A 16,662-nucleotide genomic window follows, 5' to 3' on the forward strand; every position below is an offset into this window, starting at 1 on the left:
AAAGGAATTTGAAAGAAAGTTTGAACTACCAGCCTATGGAGAGGGGAGGAAGGCAGCTAGATTTCAGGGATGTAGGATTCGAAGGCCACCAGGACTCTTGTTCATCCCTGCTCTCTGTTTTAGCAAGCCACTTCATTCTAGTACTGTCACCAAAGTTCCTGAGTTCCACAGCCTGTGACTCTCAACAACATAAGTTTAAACTCAGGACCGTACAATGTCTATGGAGCTAATTTACTAGAACTTGAGAAAATTGTGTGGTCCATGATGATGGGTCTAGCAAACTCATTGTCCCATTGGGGAAACTGAGCCCTATAGTTCAACCAGGGATTCTCAGGAGTCCTGGTATGGTAAGAAGTGGGGAGAAGGAACAGCTAACCTAACTGAGCTCTTCTGCCCTCTTCCACCAAAACAGTTCAACTTTCAGTTGTTTATATATTGAGGGTGCCTGTAAAATTTTATTATAAAATGCTGCTGAGAAAAAGTCATTTAAAAAACTACAGAAGAAAATTAGGCATGACTTGTATTTATAAGATAGTTATGTTAAAACTCTTCTATCCTTGTCTTTATGCTCTTCTCAAATATTTTTAATTATCATTTGTAAGACGATAGTTGTCTGGAATTCCTTGACAGCAGTTCATACAAGTTTTTTCACAACTCTGTAGCTGAAATATTTTAAAACTGCAAAATGTTGCTTTGTGTTCTCAGGTGGCAGTCATCCAGAAAACCTTAGTGTGAAACTCAGGGGAAGTAGGTGTGGTGTGTTATCAAATCTCTAGTAAATTCAACTCATTTCTTTTATTACAAAATTGATTGATTTGATTACCTTAAAAACAAAATCCAGTTATAATGGCCATCAATTTAAGGCACCTTTTGTTGTGGTCTTTTTTATCTATCTCAGCCTCTGTAGCTCCTGTACCAATAAAGGTACTTTTAAAGTATTTAGTGTTGGTATTTTTAATTACTCTATTCCTGAGTAAATTAAAGAACACCAAAAATCTTTTTAAAATATGAGAGCTTTGAATTGTCCCAGCTAAAAATATTTGATTTGTAAACCTTATTAAAGTGCTTAAAATATGCTTTCATAATTATTTGAATTTTAAATTTGATGACATTTCTTCATGAGTTGCTTTGATTCTTTATTTAGCCTCACTTTAGAAAGTAGAAACTGCCACCATAGATTTGTTTTACCAACCAAAGCACCTGATTTGTAAAAGTATAGGTGTTTCAAGATAAAGTATACTAAATTGCTTTCTGTTTGGTTAATCTGTGAATACCCATCTTGATTATTCAACTAAATTCATGGTGAAAATGATATGTAGTATATTTCTCTGTGTCTTTCACAGCACCTAACATGTAATAAATACATAGTAGACACCCAAGAAGTAGCTCTTAGAAGTCATCTCATTAAGTACTTATATTATAATAACACCAATGAATTGTATTTCCACTTGCTAAGTCCCAAAGAAAATCACCTATGAATTCTAAAAATAGCAAACATTTTCTGAATCTTTGGATTTCCTTTAAGAATATCTAAGTTAATGTGCTAAAAATTCCTTCAAATGATGTGCAGAAGACAAAACCATGGATACTATTTCATCCCCCAAGAAATGAACCCAAAGAGAAACAAAAACACAAAGAAATAAGATTTTTAAATCCAAAAAAGGAGGTAAATATGTGTGGGGAAGTTCATAAGTGAGTACCACGGTGTGTGAGCCTATTTGCCTGGAGGAATCGAAACAATCTGCCACTCATAAATTTATATCTTGGATCTATACCTGAGAAACAATGCTTTCACTAGGATACATCACATTTAAAAGACATGAAATAAGTCCCCTGGACCATTACAACTCCAAGTCCTATTTATACACTGAAACCAAGCAAAATCATCATTTAAAAAAAGAAAAGAAAAAATAAAGATTCTTCCAATAGCAATGTCTTTAGAAAGATGAATATCTATACTTTAAAAGAGAAATTTGTGGTGCAATTTGTTCTGCAGTGTCCCATTTTATATATCATGTGCATGGCTACTCATACTCTGACCCATTGCAGAAATCAACAAGAAATATTTCAATGTGAATTGATAAAATTCAAGCTATGATTTTCAAGTTCATGGACTAAAAAATTGGTTTAGGTAGGTAGCCATTCAAATACAGAATTAGGCTTGGAAACAATGAATTAGCACTGTTTCAAACACAACACAAAATGACAGCCAAGAAGTGTTTTAAATAATTGTGAAAAATTAAAGTGTATAGTGTTATAGTGAAAAAGGCCAATAAGTGATGGTCAGAAGACATGCAGTCAAGTCTCAGTATTTTTGAAACTTAGATCATTTAAAGTCCATGAACTTAAGATTTTTGTTTTTCTTTAAGTCTTAAAACTGAAGATATTTTTTGTCCTACACAGGTCATAGGATTTTTATAAAGAAAAACTGTGATAATATCTATAACATTCTTCTGGGAGTGGGGAGATAACACTCATCCTGCTTTAGAATAGTAAGGATGTGAGTAGCGTCTGGCACAATGCACTGTCTAGCCTAGGTAATCAATGGGATATTTAGCATCTATTCTTGTGCATTTATTACAGCATTTCTATGAAGCTGCTAAGTAGAAAATAATATAGGAAAACGGTATGTATCAGTCTCAACGTTGTCCACCTCATGACATGATAATCCTATTTAATTGTGTTACATGGTAGGAAGCAGAGCCCAGGGCCCCTATCTTTTTGTTCAGAGTTTTTTGCCCTTTGGCCATAATTCCTTCCCTGGACTAATTGGTTCACGGAGAGGAGTGACGCTGATGGGACCGATGAGAGGGCAAGTCTTTGTGTGGAAAAAGAGAGCTTGCAGTTCACAGGCCAATGACAGCACAGTGGAAAAGCATCATGGTGCCAGCACAATTAAGCTCCACTTAGCAGCAGCAATTCCCCCCCAAAAAAAAAACTCCTTGCAGGGTCTTTGTGCAGGGCTCTGAGGAGTGCTGCTCATCTGCCCATCTGGCCAGATGAAGAGCAAAGGGATTGTTTCATCAAAAGAGAGAGCCTTAGAAAGAGGAAATGGTGAATAAAGGGCGGAATCCTCAGGATTACAGATGCTTTTGAACTGTCCTGGGAAGATCAGAAGTGAGCAACGTGGAAGCGTTAATGCCTACTCAAGTGATGTGCACCATTTTTTAAGAAGGCAGGGGAGGAAGGTTTGGGGTGAAGGTACTCTGCTAAGAGGCTTGTGTTAATAAGATCACAGAATTGCAAGTCATAGATAACAACAAACACCAGGTGCATCTGAAGTATCAAAGCAAATAAACATGACATCATGTTCAATTCCATCAGTGCTGTTATTATCATCCAAAAAAAAAAAAATTCATAGCTCCAAATTAAATCCAGCCTAAATCCTGAAACCATTCAGCAAAAATACTACTTCTTCTTTCTTTAATTCATGTCTGATGTGTTTATCAGATAATTTCTCAGGACAGGCTTTCCATTAGCAGTCCCCAGAGGCAGGCATACCTGGCTGGGTTGCTCACAATTTACCTGAAGAGACCCCTCAAGTAACTAATACCCTGGCTTCTTCTGTTTCTGTCCTCTGGAGAACAACTAGCATTTCTGGCCACTTGGGACCACAAATTCCAGTTGTTCTCTGGTCATCTGTTATTTGAAGAACTCATGCTTCCCATGTGAAGTTCAACATTAACTTTCTTTCCCCCCCAGCTACCCTATGAATTATCTATGTTAGAGTTTTCATTAGGAACTGAAGATGCAAATTAAGTCTTAATACCATAAGATGAAAAGAAAAAGGAAAACACTTAAATGTGAGTAGGGAGTCTCAGATTTAGTTTTAGTAAGTATTATAAAGCCCCCTTGTCCACAGCACTCAGTCGCTTGCAACTTGGGTGTACTTTTGACTCTCTTTCCACAACAATGATGTTCTGAGACATATTCCCAATAGGCACAAGCTGCTTCCTGAAGAAATTCAGACTTAAGACACTTTCCCACAGTGCCTGACCCCCAGGAAGAGCTTACTCTCCCAAGCAATTGACTCACAACTTCAGGAACACAATATTAAAAATAAAATGAAAAAGGGAACTCTTTAATTAAACATATAAACTCAAAAATATAGGAAAGAATTTTAGGTTTTCTGGGTGACTGCAGTGTTTCTCACCTTACCTACTTTAGCCTTTCTTGTAATCCCAAAGTTTAAGGCCAATAATGGGTACAAGAATTTTATAAAAATATTTGAAAGGCTATTATTACATACGTAATATCTTACAAGTCTCATGGGCATATCCTTTCTTTAGTTTCTCAAAGAGTATACATAACAGTACCTAATACATAAAAGGTATAAAGGATGTGATCTTTTCTCCGTCCCAGCAAATGGTCTTTTGTTTCCATATCCTAGCCCTTAAATTAAGGTTATAAGACCCAAGAAATGGAAAACATATATCTGATTAAAAGTAGAAAGAAATAATACAACATTTTTGTAGTATTATTTCATGATGGATACAAATATGGATTCTAGAAACAGACAGTCTGGGTTCAAAGCCCAACTACACACTTATTAGCAAAGTTATTTTGGCTAACTTATTCCATCTCCCATGCCTATTTTTGTCACCTGTAAAATAAGGAAAATGATGATAATAGTAGTATCTATCCCTTGTTGTGAGAATAAGATGAGTCATTTGTAGGGGACTGAGAACATTTCTTGGCACCTAGTAATTTTCTAGCACTCACTAAATATTGTCTTTCATTATTAGAAATTTCACTAAACTTTTGACTCCTAAGCTTTCTTCTTTATTACAGACTGCAGTATGGAAACAACCCAATTATAAATGCAATAAGTGGTCACCTGGACATTATAAGCTCAGTCGTTTATCTGATCAGATGGTGGTCCACTATTTAGAGATGGAAGTAACTTACTTTAAAGATAATGGCACAAATTTTTCTCCATAGAGCTATATCTATTTATCAGGATAATGCAGAATTAAGATAATGATTCAAATCATTTGTGTGGGAAAGGGCAGGGTTGGAGGACAATCCTTTTACTTCAATTTTCTATGCAAGCTAAGTTTTCTGAATACTTAGAACTCAAACTCATTTGTTCTACATAGATATAGATTTTGGAAATGGTTAGGTATCTAAATACTGCATCGAGTAATACCAGTAAAATTAATTTAACCAACATTTGGAAACCTAGACTTTGCCATCTATATAAATTTACCAAGAGAGTTTCTAGACAAACTTCATGGCAGCCACAATCATGCCAAATAAAACACAGTACAATCAGCACATTTTCTAATCACTCTGCCAATGCTGGAAAAAAGGCATATAGACTGATTAATTTAGCTAAAGTCTTCAACGGCTTAAAGAAGTCTGATTCGGATGTAATAAAAATTTATTGGCATTACTGATTTCACAAACGTCAGCTGCTTTAGCATGTCCTGTACTTCAAAACCTGCTTTGAAGACGAAATTACTTTCTACCTGGATATATATTTTAAGAAATCATAGTTAATAATCAGGGACTGGTATTTTCATGGTATTTTCAAAGCCAATTTCTACAGCTTTCACCTTACCTTATTGTATAATTCCTGGTCTTCTTTTAAGAGACTGAGATCACAGTTCATAGGGCGAGAACCAGTTTTATGAGAAATGCTTCCTAGGGTTAAAAAACAAAAGGTACAAAAAATATATTACAGATTTTCACTTCAGAGGCTATGTAAACTTACACTACTGAAATTTAAGAGCCTGTATAAAGCCTGACAAGTGGGGGTAAAAGAAATAATTCTAAGAAGGAAGGTCTAAGCTGTTTGACGCTCCCAGTTTTAATTCAGTCAAGTATAAAGTTCAAATAGCGCTCTACTATTGGCTGCACCACTGGGATGCAATTTACAAGCAGCACCTGTGTCTGCTCTGCTTTCCTACCCTCATCCGGGTAGGATTCTCTGTCATCAGCTATGTTTCTGGAATCAAGTTTCCAAAGAAACTCCTCTGTACCTCCTACCAATGTTTCAATAGAAAACCTTGAGACTAAAGAATTCTGTTCTCTGCATATAATGAGTACTTCCCACTGGAGATATTTTTTTTGTCATATTTTAAAAGACGTATTTTATTCAGTTTCCCAACCTCATCACTATTGACATTTTTGTTTGGATAATTCTTTGTTGTGAGGGCAGTTTTGTGTTCCATAGGATGTTTTACAGCATCCCTGGCTTCTACAGGCTAGATGCCAGTAGCACCTTCCACTTCTTCCCCAACCCTCCCCCAGGTGTGAAAACCAAAAATGTCTCTAGACATTGCCAAATGTCCTTTGGAGGACAAAACAACCCTAGTTGAGAACAGCTGCTCTAGACAAAAAACTTGCATACTGTGTGTCTTGTTTATCTTTGTTTCTCCTGTAATGTCTAGCACAGAGCCTGAAACAGAGCCCAACAAATGCTTCTTAAATTATAAACAAACAAGCAGAGGTATCACTGTCATGAGGGGTCTCAGCTCCAGCTCCCCGCACAAGAACACAGGATATGGCGAGGCCAAAAAGGTACACCAACGGAACCATGGATGGGCAGTTCATACCACTATATTCTCGCTGGTGGCTGGGTTGGAGACAAGGAAGCAGGCTCCACATGATGCGCAATCTGTCGGCCGCTTCTCTGCAAACCAACCCATGCTAGCTGCAACCCACCATCTAATTCTCTGCAAACCAACCAACCTGCCAGCCTAGCCATGGCAGTTACATTACTGGCTAATGGCTAACCGATAACAGTTGATGGCCACCCAGCCATAGTGGATGGCCATCTGATTAAAGCTGATGGCCATCCAATAACCGAGCCAGTACCTTTTCTCATGAGGCCGAGAGCTTGGAAACTGCTCTCTGGTACTCTGTCCCCACAATCACATAAGGTGGTATTACGTCAACTCTATGTCTCTCAAGTCGTTGACTTGACCTCTCACTTCAGTGAACCTATATGCCAAGGTTGATCCCCAAGGTCCTATGACAAATATTCTGACCTCGAAGCTGCTAGAGCTTGTAATGCCTCAGTAGAGCTTTGGCAAAGAGCTGTGACTCAACATCTTTTTCTTTCTCTCTCTCTTTTTTTTTTTTTTATACGTGTATCCTATACCATGAGCAGCCAAAACTTTGCTGCCTGCCCTCTTCTCTCCCTTCAGGGTTTGAAAGCTGCCATCCCCTGCCCTTTGGAATTGCCCTGTGGATATATTATTAATGAGATTGCCATAGTGTAAAATTTTTAGGACATGTTCTCCATGTCTGCAAGCTTTGGAAAACTTTTTCTCCCTAAAGATGACTCAGCTAGCCTCTTCTATCCACCCAAGCTTTGTGGGGATCGTGCATTCTGAGCAGAAATGTTTTCATGGTATTTTCTGACTCTGCCCCTGGTGCACTGTGCCATACTAAAGTCAGAAACGAAAAATGTCCTTCTTCAGGGAGAGTCAAATAGGTCAGTTGCCCCTTCTGTGAGAAGCCTGACACTCGGTTTATTGAGATGAGGGGCATGTAAATCATTGGAACACCTTCCTTATTTTGAGTCTAAAACAGAATTCATTGTTAGTGAGGTTGATCCGGTCAAAATCAAGATAAGAAAGGGAAGTGGAAACATTTTTATTCAGATTTTAAGTATATTATTCTCTTAAAGCCTTGTAATTTAAATTATCTTTACATAATAACAAACACAACATAATGAGATGCATTTTTAGTGTTTTCTAAGAACTTTACACACACACACACAAAAAAAAAAAAATTGTTTAAAGAGCTATCATTACCCCATTTGACAGATTTGGAGATTGGGATTTGGATAGATCAAAAAACTTCCCTCAAATCAGACAGTTAATCAGTAAAACTCTGAAATTTAGACCCAACTTCCATTTGACCTAAAAGTTTATGTATTTAATCCCTCTGTTATATCTTACTTGAGAACCATACCACCCCATTTTCTACTAATACACATTTTTAAACATTGAACCCTATTTTCATTTTTATTGAATAATGATCTGGAAAAAATTTCCACAAACATAGTGACTTAATCACCATTTAGTACCTCACATTTTTTGCAGGTCAGAAACCTGGGTATAGCATGGCTTAATTGGTTTCCTCTTCTTAAAGCCTCATAATGTCAAACTCAACGCATCTGCCAGGGCTGTGGTTCTCATCAGGGTCTGGGTATCCTCTTCCAGGTTTCCTGGCTGTTGGCAAAATTCATTTCCTTCTCATGCTTTCCATGTGGAGCCCTTCACCTTCAAGCCAACAAGAGTGGGATACATCCTTCTCAGGCCTTAAACCTCCAACTTTTCCTTTTACCTTCTCTTCTGCTACCAGTCTGAGAAATCTCTCTCCTTGAAAGGTTCATGTACTTAGTTAGATGAGGTACACCTGGATAATCTCCCTCCTGGTGTGCACAGGGTTAGGTCGTAGACATTTTGGAGAGATCATCTTAGAAATTCTGTCTACCATGAACAATTTCCGATTTAACGGTATTTATATCATGTGCTAAAATGTAGTGGTGCTACACATGTTCACGTAATAAAGTCCCTATCGAAGAGATAGTCTCAACAAGTCGTTAATTTTTTCTTTGTTTTCATGTGAAATGAGAACATTTCTTTGCTCTAAAACCTATTTTATTTATAAAAATGTACATAGTAATTATATATATATTAGATGATTAATATATATTTTATATGGTTACATATACTATATAGTAATTATTATACATTATATGTGTACATAATACAATTTTTAATCAAATCACAAGCATACTATATATGCAGATAGTATCCCTTTTTACACTTCTGTTGTGTTTCTTACTTGTTACTAAATATTCCTCAAAGTATCATTGTTAATCAGTGCATAGTAGGACAAAACATAGCTTTATTTAACCAGTGCCCCTAGATTGGATATTTACATCATATTGAACAAATTTTGTAAAAATGTTGAAGCTCGTCCATCCTTATTTTCACAAAATGAGTACCTAAGATTAGTAATATTAAATCAAAAACTCAAGATTCACACAAAAAAAAATCAAAATTCAAACTCCAGCCAACAATGTATAAAAATATCCTATTGTCCACATGCTTGCCAACACTCACCATATTTTTCAGTTTTGCCTTCTTGGTAAACAAAATCATATTTCATTGTTATTTAAATTTTTAGTACTGTACTACTAATAAATTTGAACATTTTACTGTTTGCTGAGCATTTATGCTTACGTTGTAAATTCCCATCCCCATTTTTATCACTGTCTTATGTATGTTTACTGGAAGTACCACAAAGGTGGGATTCTCTTTTAAACTCAGTGTGATAGTGGTATTATTATAAAACCGATATGTTTCATTTTATTTATTTTTCGTTTATTTTATTTCTCTATTCTTCCTTTTGCTGTGCTCATTTGGGATAATATTCATTTCTCTTTTCCTTTTTTAACGTATGTGTTCTACATTTTTTCTCCATTCAATTATGACCACTTTCTTTCACTTTTTCAGCACATAGTCATATACAGGGAACAACTTTAGAGTACTGCCAGATGCCTGGTTCTCATACAGGAATGGTAAGAAACCCTGACAAAGAGAAGGACATGCAAGGGAATATCTAAACAAACCATAAAACTGTCGCATGAAATAAAGAGTCATCTTTTAAAGACCTAACAATTCCTACAATTATGACAACTCTGCCTTATACCCCAGCCCTGCCCCTGATCAAATCCTGAAAGGATCAATACCATGACTCACAAAATGGAGGAAAAGGGGTAGAGGCATAACGCTCAGAAATAAAGAATATAACCAAGCTCTGCCCTCTTTCTCAATTTCTAGGGCTAGCCTGAAGGAAACTGCAGACAGGACAAAGCCTTTAAAAGAGGTTGAAAACATTTTGTTGTTGTTGTTATTACCCCTGACTAGACATATGAAGCAATTATTTAAGACCAGAGGCAGGGGTGGTAATAAGATCAACAGAGGACTGAGAGGTCACCACAAACCCCCTTCACATAGGCACTCACCTCATCACTCAAACCTTGCATGATATGTTTGTAGTGAAAGGCAAGATCAGGGGCCACCTGACTCTTTGCTTAGATTCTAAACATTTGGATCCGATGATGTCACTGGCAACTTTGCTACCACACACTGTACATTTCCCCTAGCTAAATCCAGAAGGTCTGAATCCAATATGTTTATTTTTAAAATAAAAGTGTTGAGTTAATAATTTACATCTAACAAAATGTACACATTTTAATTCAATGAGTTTTGAGAAACATATGCACCTGTGTAACCTCCACTACAAGTAAAATCTTAAACATTTTGCAGAATCCCCCCAAATTTTCCCAATCCCTTTGCAGTCAATTTCTCTCTCTCTCTCTCTCTCTCTCTCTCTCTCTCTCTCTCTCTCTCTCTCTCTCTCTCTCTCTCTCAGCAACCACTTACCTGATTTCTATCACTATAGATTAGAATTATATTATAAAATTGCATACATATGAAATAATACAGTATTTACTCTTTTGTTCCTAGCTTCTTCCATTCAGAACAGTATTTTGAGATTCACTCCTTTTTATTGCTGAGTAGTATTCCTTTTTATGAATGCACTGCAATTTACTTATTAGTTCCTCTATTGATGGATGTTTGCTTATTTCAGTTTTGACGGTTTGTGAGGAGAGCTGCTATGAACATTCACGTCCAAGTGTTTTTCTGGACATATGTTTTCATTTCTCTTTGGTAAATTCATAGGAGTGGAATTACTAAGTCATATGTTAAGTGTTTGTTTAATTTTTTTTTTAACTGCCAGTTTTCCCAAGTACTTGACTACTTTTATTCCAACTGGGAATGCATGAAAGTTTCCTCTAAATCATTATCAGTACGTGTTGTTGTTAATCTTCTTAATTTTAGCATATTAGTAGATGTAAAGTGATAACATATTATAGTTTAATTTGCATTTCCTGGTGACTAAAGATTATTAGGCATTATTCCTGAATTAACTGGACATTTCATATCTTCTTTGATAAAACCTGTCCAAGTATTGTAACTTTTTTAAAGTGACTTGTTTTTCTTTTTATTAGTGAATTATAAGAGTTGTATAATCAGGATACAAATTATTTGTCAGATACAGGTAATACAGATGGTTTCACTCAGTTTGTAACTTGCCTTTTTTTTTTCCTAATAGCAACTTGAAGAGGAAAAAGTTTAATTTTGTTAAAAGCCAACGTATCATTTGTTTTCCTTTTAAAGTAAATACTTTTTGTGTCCTGTCTAAAACATCTTTACCAAGAATATGAAGATTTCTTCTACGTTTTTTCCTGGAAGTTTTGTTGCACTGGCAGGAAATCCATTATATAAAGTGATGAGAATAAACATCTGTGCCCTGTTTTTGATTTACAAAATCAAACATTTAATCTTTCTCCATTAAGTCAGAGAGACATATACTGTAATATTTAAATCTTTTGAAATATATTAATATTTAATTTCTAATCCACTATATGATCTATACTGTAAACATTCTATATTCCCTTGAAAAGAATGTATATGTTGTTGTGTTGAAGTGAAGTGCTTTATAAGTTATCAATTAGATCAAGTAGGTTGATATTCAGATATTCTCTGTCCTTTTTTATTTACTTTTTGTATCTTTGTTCTATCAATTAATGAAAAAGGGTGCTAAAATCCCAAACAATGGTTAAGGATTGGTCTAAATTTTCCCTTTTTTGTCAGTTTGTGTTTCATAATTTTCAAGGTATAATTGACATATAATATTACATTAGTTTCAGATATACAACATAATGATTTGATACCCATATATATTGCAAAATGATCATCACATTAAGTCTAGTTAACATCCATCACCATACATAGTTATAAATTTATTTTCTTGTGATGAGAACTTTTAAGATCTACTCTCTTAGCAACTGTCAAATATACAAGAGTATTGTTACTTACATTAACCATGTTGTACATTACAGCCCCATGACTTATTTATTTGACAAACGAAAGTTTGTACCTTTTGATGCCTTTTACCCATTTTTCCCATGTCCCCACACCCCCACCTCTGGAAACCACCTGTTTTCTGTATCTATGAGTTCACCTGTTTGTTTAGATTCCAGGTAACTGAGATCATGTGGTATTTGTCTTTCTCTGCCTGACTCATTTCACTGAGCATACTGCCCTCAAGGCCCATTCATATTGTCATGTATCACAAAGAGTAAGATTTCCTTTTATGGCTAAATAATATTTCATGATATATATCACATTTTCTTGATCCATTCACATACTGGCTGGACATAGGTTATTTCCATATCTTGGCTATTATAAATAATGCTGCAGTGAACATGGGATACATATAGCTCCTCCAATTAGTTTTGTTTTCTTTGGAAAAATACTGAGAAGTATAATTGCTGGATCATATGGTAGTTTAATTTTCATTTTTTTTTCTTTTTTTAGAATGTTCATACTGTTTTCCATCATGGTTGCACCAATTTACATTCCTACCAACAGGGCACAAGTGTTCCCTTTCCTCCACATCCTCACCAGCCCTGGTTATTTCTTTTCTCTTTGATTACAGCCATTCTGACAGCATGAGCTCTCTTCATTGTGGCTTTGATTTGCATTTTCCTGATGATCAGTGATGTTGAGCATCTTTTCATATGTCTACTGGCCATCTGTATGTCCTCTTTGTAAAAATGTCTGTTCAGATCCTCTGCCCATTTTTAAATTGAATTGTTTCTTTTCTATTGAGTTTTATGAGTTCTTTGTATATTTTTTATGTTAAACCCCTAGCAGGGTTGCAGTTCTCATCAGGGTCTTGGATCCTCTTCTAGTCTTGCTGGTTGTTGGTAAAATTCATTTCCTTCCCATGCTTTCAATGCATTTTATTTTATTTAAACAGTAAATTACATTTTAAGAAAATTATTATGAAAATTAGTCTTTAATATTTATCTATATATTTGCCAGTTCTCATATTCTTCCATTTCCCCGTGTTGATCATCTTGTATTCAACCTAAAGATGTCTAAACCTAAAGATGCATGTCTAGTAACTGTAGAGTAGATAAAGGACACTATAGAAGACTGACTTCTGTTACCTTCCTCAGAAAGGTGTTGATAAATTTTTTCTAGTAAATAGTTCAATTGCTGGCTAATCCAATTAAACTCTTCTAGGCTTAAATTTACATTTAGTTACAGCATATCTGTGAAAAAAACAAGGGTTTCCAAGTCACTTGTCAGAATTCAACCTCAAAACTCTAACTCCTTAGCTGATTTTTCTGGAGCATGGTGTTAGGTATTTTTGGACAGGCTTAGATTAACGCTCTCTAGAGAGCATGCTCTTTATTCCTAATATGCAGATTTGGGGCATTTCAATTTGCTGCCAAATTGATAATGACTTATTAACATGCCTCTCCTGGCTTGAGCTCCACCTCTGTGTCAACTCGAGTATCTCTGTTCTCCACTCAGGCTCACTTAGCAAAGCCTTAGTGAGTCTCACTGAACCACCAGCTCACGGGGGAGTCCCTATACTGACTTCCGATTGTCCTCTGCATATCTCCCTGCTCAGTTACACTCTGCAGATCCCAGCTGTGTCAGCTGTCCTGAATTCCAGATTCTGTCTCCTCAGTTCAATGGAACTTTCTCTGCTTGGATTCCACTTCACTGCTCTACAGTCAGAACACTATGCCCAGGTAAAGAACTAGGGTTTGTCTCAAAAGTTTCTATTCTCTGAAAGATCAGGGAATTCTTGTGCTTCCTAATGGTCAATAACCCAAAACAGATGCTTCATACATTCTCTCCAATGTAATGGTTGATAATACCGGAAGAGCTAGTCTGGTCCCAGCTACTTTGTCATAGCTAAAATTAGAAGCTTTTTTTCTACTTTTTTTAATTAAAAAGTAGAAATAGATATATGCATTTGTCATGGGCTAACTAGTACCCATGTTTATGTGTTAGTAATACAAATATGGGTTACTTATTTTGAAAGTCCATTTTATTTGATAGAACTCCTATGCAATTAAAGTATTAGATATTGTCATATTAAGAAACAGATGAAATATTTACAAATAACAGTAACCTGCTGATGCCTTTGGAATGTGTCAGCTGGGATCATCTAGAAAAAAATAAGTGAAACAGTCATATTTTTAATAATGCATGAGGTGCACAAGGAAAACACTTGTCAAAACTGTATAATGTTACAATACCCTATCTATATACAAATGTATATGTTTATAAAACTGTATTTTCCCTGTGTTGTGCTAATCTTTTTTACTTGGCATATTTTTAATGGTTTTTCCAAATGACCTTTGTAAAATTAATCAAGGATCTGACACTGTCCTTTGGAGAAATACAAAGAAAGAATGCTGCTTATAATAACTTTTGCATGAAAAATAGCTAGAAAATGACAAAACAGAGAAAACATTCATACTGAAAAAAATTAAAGCTTAAAAGTGGAACTAACTGAAAAATGTTGCCTTTTTGTCAGTAATATTTTTGTGGGTCACTGAAATTTCATTTTCCCTTTATCTTCTATACCATTTATACCAGTGCCTTATTACTTGAAATCAGACATATTTCTCAAAACAAATAAAATACACCACTATTTTTCAAGAGCTCTAACAGTGAGAAGCATCGCAAATTAAAGATTAATAAAATATACAGAATATATATATATATATATATATATATACACACACACACATATATACACACACACAAAGAACCTAGAAAAATGTCTGCAATTAGACAAGATGGAAATCTAAAAAGAAATTAAATTTAGTTGAAATACATTTTCTATTCTTTTCTTTGAGAAAATTACTACTGAAGTGAGGAATTTTTTTCTCCCTGTAATTTAAATGTTAAGCTGCCAGATGTGTGTCTCATGGTTGAAGAGTCGAAGCTTTGCATTATTTAGCATATTAAGAATCACAGAATTTTAAAAAGGGCTCCTTTATTGCCTCGAGGTTCTAATTAAGTAAACCTTAGCCTGGTACATTTAAAACTTGCAATACAAGAGATTTTGCTCTTTTTCTTCCCCTGCAGTCAAGTCACATCTATATAATAAATATGGAAAATCTTTAAGATGATATAATTTTTCTTTTGCTTGAAGAATTAAAGCTATCTATTATTTTAAGAAGTTTTTAATAGAAGCCAGCAATCTAGAAGACAACTAAAGATTCAAAATACTTTTTAATCATTGCAAGTTGCTTTCCTTATTTATACCAAAGAATATGTGTTTCATAAAGGCAGTTCTATATTATCAATCTTACTTTCTCTCCCTTACTTTCCCTGCCTCTGCTGTGGTCTCAACTGTTCTCCTCTTGTTAGACAAAGGCAATTCTAAAAAGCAACAAAATTATCAGTTTTGGATTGATATTGTGTGTGTGTGTGTGTGTGTGTGTGTGTGTGTATTAAATATCTGATCACACAGCACTAATTAGTTGCCCTTTCAGTAGTTTGTGGAAAGAGTTCCAGCAGCTGAAATGAAAACCATAATCAGGTGGAAGTTCTGTAGGCACACAACATTCATAAATCATACCCTTAAATACAGTTATTTTTGCCATTTTTGAAAATGTCAAAGGTGTCAACTCTGTCCAAATATACCGCTTAACAGTGACTATTTTAGTAAATTGACTTGAAATGCATTTAGCTACCTGACAGTTAGAAGCACATAATCTAGTTCACAGTACAAATGAACAGTTTAAAGGCCAAAATAAGCACCAAAGTATGAATTATCAATGACATGTTGCAATGACCATGGTTGTAACCACAGACCAAAGTCTTAGCATTGTTTACCTACAGCAGAAACAGAAACTCCACTTTTTTGAAATGTGATATTTTACATCTAGTTTCCAGTTAAGAAACCAAAAATGTTTTAATCTCTTTCAAAGCAATAATAGAATTATCTATTCAAGGACATTAACAGTGAACAAACTAGAAATTACATAAATGCAGGTAGTGAGTTGATGTTCATGAAAAGCAGCATGGTTTGAACTTATGAACAGTAACTTCTTGGGTACAATAAACACAAAGAGACAAATGTTTGTCATACTGTCAAGAAGCAAGAAATGATCTTATCTTTTCTACATGAGAAGAACAAATCAACAAATTGATCTTCAAAAATCTAACTGTTGACAAAGGGCAAGTATCATAAAATTGGAGCTTAAATTTGACCAAGATTATTCTGTCCAAAGACCAAAGTGTTTATTAAAAGCTAAAGTGCACCGAATATTTTATGAATTGATTTTTCAGAAGTGTGAAGAAACTTAATGGTTTCATATTTGGGGATGTTTTAATATTATTGGCAGCAGGAATTCCATCAATATCATCCCTACCTACTTACACTCTGTCCAAACCACTCAGCCACAATATGTCCACCTGGAACCCAACATGTGATACTTTGGTACCACTTATGAATATCAGCAGTCAGTTCACTGATAATAATACATTATACTTTACACAGTGTTTTTCAGTTTATAAAAAGAGTTTTGCATGTATTACTTATTTAATTCAAGCTACTTTGATTAACTTTATTGCCAGCACAAAACGACAAATATTTCTACCATCTTCTCCATCCAGTAGCAGTCTCTGAATATTTTACATTTGCAGGGTAAAAATAGATTCATACATGCATGTCTTGTCTAATAAAATATGATTATAATGTAAGAACAGGCATATGCCTGGTAATTCTTTGCAAGAATAATTTTTA

At 35.1% G+C, this 16,662-nt stretch overlaps 1 protein-coding gene across 1 annotated transcript in view; it reads right to left on the minus strand.

Moving 5' to 3' along the window:
- LOC308500954 (uncharacterized protein) overlaps positions 1-16,662 on the minus strand; it is a gene marked incomplete at both ends in the record, with an annotated part of 309,027 nt that overhangs the window by 150,668 nt on the left and 141,697 nt on the right. Inside the window, 2 exons of the mRNA XM_081056445.1 lie at positions 5,397-5,471; positions 5,564-5,646. Of these exons, the coding sequence (XP_080912571.1) occupies positions 5,397-5,471; positions 5,564-5,646 (158 nt within the window). The remainder of the gene's footprint in view (positions 1-5,396; positions 5,472-5,563; positions 5,647-16,662) is intronic.

Source organism: Rhinolophus hipposideros (assembly GCF_964194185.1).
Source record: "Rhinolophus hipposideros genome assembly, chromosome: 8".
In the NCBI taxonomy this organism is placed as follows: domain Eukaryota; kingdom Metazoa; phylum Chordata; class Mammalia; order Chiroptera; family Rhinolophidae; genus Rhinolophus; species Rhinolophus hipposideros.